The sequence below is a fragment of the Cupressus sempervirens genome, chromosome 6 (genome assembly GCF_028749045.1).
Source record: "Cupressus sempervirens isolate cs-2001-9-10 chromosome 6, ASM2874904v1, whole genome shotgun sequence".
In the NCBI taxonomy this organism is placed as follows: domain Eukaryota; kingdom Viridiplantae; phylum Streptophyta; class Pinopsida; order Cupressales; family Cupressaceae; genus Cupressus; species Cupressus sempervirens.
Genome location: NC_143123.1, coordinates 138,534,051 through 138,538,886, shown reverse-complemented (window position 1 = coordinate 138,538,886; position 4,836 = coordinate 138,534,051). Strand labels below are relative to the sequence as shown.

At 34.1% G+C, this 4,836-nt stretch overlaps 1 protein-coding gene and 1 pseudogene across 1 annotated transcript; both read left to right on the top strand.

Moving 5' to 3' along the window:
- The first annotated feature begins 829 nt into the window (after nucleotides 1-829).
- On the top strand, nucleotides 830-2,421 carry LOC149551613 (uncharacterized protein At5g65660-like). Its single transcript, XM_089787117.1, has 2 exons — nucleotides 830-1,701; nucleotides 1,780-2,421. The coding sequence occupies exons 1-2, from the start codon at nucleotides 1,360-1,362 to the stop codon at nucleotides 1,882-1,884; spliced, it is 447 nt and encodes a 148-aa protein (XP_089643243.1). The 5' UTR covers nucleotides 830-1,359; the 3' UTR covers nucleotides 1,885-2,421.
- Nucleotides 2,422-4,366: 1,945 nt separating this feature from the next.
- Nucleotides 4,367-4,476, top strand: LOC149551612 (U6 spliceosomal RNA; annotated as a pseudogene).
- The last annotated feature ends 360 nt before the right edge of the window (nucleotides 4,477-4,836 follow it).

Below are 4,836 nucleotides of genomic sequence, written 5' to 3'. Positions count from 1 at the left end.
ATTTTTAGATCTAGAAGATATCAGTCTATAGGTTTCCAATCCTTAACAATTTTAGTTTCTAGTATTTTTTAACAACATTTTTCTAGATCTAGGTGGATTCTCCTTTGTGCCTTCCAATGAGAGTTTTATGTTTCATTTATCATTTCATTATGTCCATTTTAGTGCTTCAAATCTGATCATTTCATGTTTTTTTGCTATCATACAAGTTTGTTCATTTCAATTAATCAATTTACTTACACTTCACAATCACCTAATTCAAATTGATCTACATCATTACAATCAAGTGAAAGTATATTGTTATAAAGTTGTCCTTTGAGTATAGATCCTGATTGGGGACTTAGATTTGACATTGGCACCCTTGGTGTCTTCCTTGGGTTGTGCCTGTCTAGTTTGAGCCCCTTTAAGGGATTGTGCTTGAAGGTATTTCTTTGACTTTCTTAATGTGACATAAGAATTTACACTTAACAAATCAAATCAATCATATCAAAACATAAATTTTTATGTTACAAAAATGTGTATTATTATAATGAGAAGCCTTGATTTCAGTATGTACCCACCCAATGGATTGGCAATTATTCTTATTTTTTCAGATCCACGTGGCACTACACTTGGATTGGCGAAGATAGGAACTGAATGTACTCATGTACCTTCCCCTCTCTCTCTCTATATTAGAAAACTATATATTAGTGACTTACAATGGTTTATCCTACGTGTGATGGATAGGGTTTGAATAGGATTTTTACTGTGTATATGGTGGTAATTCTTCCGTATCTCCCAAATTGGGTTTTCAATCTTCCTTATATCATAATGACTGTCAATATCACAAAACAAACAATATTGCGCATATGTCAATACAGAGTGCAAGCCGTACAATATATAGGGTACAGTTGTATGAATTCCAGTACAACTTTCTTTTATCTGACCCCAACTATTCATGTAAAAGACTTTGAAAGGCATTTTTTATTTGTTTAGGGACGAAAAATTCACAGAAGAGAGCGACAAGTCATTTGGGTGGCTGAACTACCAGTCGATATGCACAAGAAGATCACTGTTCTAATGGCGTTTTAATGAATTTTACGGCTGGAGAGCACATTAAAAGCGGGTCCCGCCTTCCCCCGTCCACGAAAGCTTGATGGGACTTTCACTTTTCGCCGCGCAATCCAAAGTCTAAGTTAGATGCAAACCACATTCTACAGAAACATTCCTGTTACGGTTCGATCACGGCATCTCAATCTTGAAATCCTACAAAATCTCCCCAAAAAATCAGCTTTTCCTCAAAATCCATCACAACCGCTCTTGAATCGGTCTGGAACAGGAGAAAGCAGGGGAAATCGGAGTTCTTGCAATTAATGTGTTCTAATGAATGTTTTAGACCAGATTATCACAATGGATGTGGCCAAAAAAGGAATTTCAGGTGCCCAACAGCGATTTATCTTCCTTGAAGATCTAAGCGGCGTAGATTCGAAGAAACCCAATGCCGGATTTCCCGTGAGGACCGTAATGGTGGTTGTTTTGATTTTGGGGCTTAGCGCTCTGCTTTCATGGTGTTATCACTGGGAAAAAATCAAGACTTTGTACATCCGCCATACAAGCGCCTCCTATTTTGGGACTTCATCATTCATCCCCACTGGTAATCCAAATGTTTCCGATGCCCAGTGTGGATCTTCTTCACCCTCTTGCAACAATGTTGGGATTCAAAAGGTAATGCCCACTTTTTGTTTTGTTTTTTCTCATCAATGTTACACAGATTGGTTTTGATGTAGTGTGAAATAATGGCAGGGAGGAGGAATGGTGGCTGTGATGATGCCTGGTGATGAGACGCCCAATTTCGTTGCATTGCCTTCGCCGCATGGGATTATATCCTCAACTTCTGTTTCTCATTGATTCAGTTGTGGAGGAAATTTAATGGAGGATATGCAAGAAAGTGCACTAGATGCGAGTAATGAAAGGGGATTTCAAGTGATTCCTCGGCAGGAGTCGATCCGGTGATCTCTATCATAAAACTTGCCTACATTTTGGGCGTTCGCTGTATCTGTGTTGTATAACTTGCTATGATTTGGCGTTCCATAAAGGAGGTCAGATTTGGGGAAATGTGAGATGGATTACATTCCAGACTACTTGGAGTGCAATAGCTCTCACAGAATTTCTTGGGGAGCTTGAAATTGGGGACATTAATGGCGTCTGTTTTTGCTATTGTTTAAAGAACTGTGTTCTATCAGATTCAGCTTAGGGTATACTTTGAGTTGGTAGTTGGTAGGAAGGAGGAACTTTATTTGTTCCTCATCTGATGATGATAATGGAGTGTCACTGGGAAGGATGATATTATAGAGTCATATTCATAAGCATTTCAATACTATTATAAATTGTAGAACCATTATATGGCAATTTGAAATTATAGATAGATTTTGACTAACTGATTAATATGGAGTTCTGGCTTTGTTGGTAATTGTTTTTTATTGCTATGAATTTTCTTGTATTTTGATAATGAATTGTTATTATTCAGTGTGATTGAAATATTGATGTAAAATTGTTTGCACACAATCAGATTCAGAAGTTGCAAACAATATGTGTATAGATCGTACAAAAATTATGACAAAATTTATTGTTATTTTCATATTATTTAATAGCTATCAACTCCTTTTTATTAGTCAAAGTATTTAGGAAACAAGGATTGTGGTTTGTGAGTTGGTGTTTGAATCGATTTTACATTATTACAACAATTACAATTGTAGAAGCATCATGTCTCACTGGAAGTTCTTTTACAGATTATTTATATGAGATTGTTTGGGAGAAAAAGCTTATTAGATTCTTATGTTCTAATAATATCATAAGAGTCATTTCAAATCACTAATAGAAAACCTTAGACTCTTATGATCTAATATCATAAGAAATATTTTCAGTCACTATTAAAATTCTCGTATAAATTCTATCCAAAATAAATGTATAACTCTTTTGCTCTAATAGTTGAAGTCTACAGATAGATATAGTGATTTTTGGTTGGTAATGTTTTTGCTGTTTTCAATCCAATTCAATTAGATAAAGGAGCATTCCAATAACCAGTCACTAAATTTCATTAATTAAAAGTTCAATAAAAAATAAAATATTGAATTAATAGCCACCTACTAGCATTAAAAAAGGTTAGAAATCAGAAGAATTGTGCAGATTAGCATTAGATCAGTTCTACTAAAAAAACTCCTCAAAATCGGATATACCATTTTAAAATTTAAGATATACAACTATATCATACTCTCTTCATATTCTTTTGATTAAATTTTCATCTCATTAGTTCTAATCATTCTCCATACAAAATAATGCACCACAAAAGTTTACTATCTCGAGTGCTAGTAAATTTCCACAATCCATAAGATCTCCAAATGTAATTTATGAATTTGATTGTTTAAGTTTTTTGTATCAGCATTTTGCATCACACTATCATTAGGGTGAAAGAATGGAAGCTAAAGCAAGAGAGTTTCTCCTCTGGTTTTCATTCTTTCATTGCGATAGTCGATTTCAGAGTGTGATTAGAAATTTTTTTCCCGAGTTTTATTCTTTCATGCTGATAATAGAACTCAGTATATGATTGAAGCCGTCATGAAAACTTACACAATCAAATCTAAAAACTACATTTCCATATCATCTCTATTTCCAATATTATAGACTACCCCATCTGTAGGATTCCCAACTGCCAATCCTACAAAACTGCAGATAAGTGGGCATGTTTACTCCGTATCATCATCTTAATGAGACAAGTGTGAGGCAATGGATTTGGTAAAGTTGATAAGTGATAAGGTAATCCTCATTCTATTGAAATGACACATGTTACAATCACCTTTTGGCTGGTGAGATATTTCCGCGTAAGACAGAATTTGCCACCTGTATTGTCATTTCATTGATCATCCGTTTCTTGTATGAAAATGATAATTGAATTTACCAAGAAGCTTCCTTGGTTTGAAATAGAGGTACAGATTCTTCATATTGTCTTTTATGTGACTTGACTTGATTCTTTCTAATAGATTGTTGCTCTTATAAAGATGTATAGGTAATCAGTGTGCCTCTTTTCCATTGTAACCTTGTGAAAACTGGTTTTGGCCTTGCTTTTTGTTATGATAGGTAAGTGGTGGATTAGATTAAAGGTGACAATTTTTTCTTCATTTTCTATTGGTAATAATTAATTCTAAATTATTAGCAAAAGTGGATGGTAAGAAAGTACATTTTCACATGCTATGTGGGCTCCTTTGTAATCATGGATAAGAAATTGAAAAGTTAAGTTTGAATGTAAATATAATAATACAATTAGAATAAAAGTATAGAGCAATCTAAGCTGCAAGTAATTTTAGACCTACTACTATCTGATTTCATCTGGCAAGTCATGACCAAAGTACATAAGACAACATAAAATTGAAACAATACAAAGAAGATTAGCATGCCCCGTGGGCAATGATGACACATAAATTGGGAAATTAGAGAGAAGATTGTCATCACTGGGATCCCAATGAATTAGTGCACCCTTTTTTAGGAGTGTCTTTTGACTACTTTTGAGTTTGAATTGGAGAAATGGGACGAAGGCAAAAATAAAATGTAACAATGGAAATTATGTCGTCACTTAAATAGGTTGAATTTTATATCAAAATTGGTCTCTTGGGACTTGCCAATTTAATTTTATTTCTCTTTGTTTCCACTCTAATATTTATGTCAGGATTCAACTGTTTAGTATTTGAGTCGAACTCATTGACCCATGTTTCAAAGTTTATTAAAACCCCTTTTATAAGAGAAGTTTAGACATTAGTTAAACCTAGTTGTTAAGTATGCTACAACAGTAATTGTCTGCAAATGACT

Coding starts and splice junctions, on each gene's coding strand:
- LOC149551613 (XM_089787117.1), top strand. CDS start 1,360: ATGAATGTTTTAGACCAGATTATCACAATGGATGTGGCCAAAAAAGGA. Junction 1,702..1,779: donor ACAATGTTGGGATTCAAAAG/GTAATGCCCACT, acceptor AAATAATGGCAG/GGAGGAGGAATGGTGGCTGT.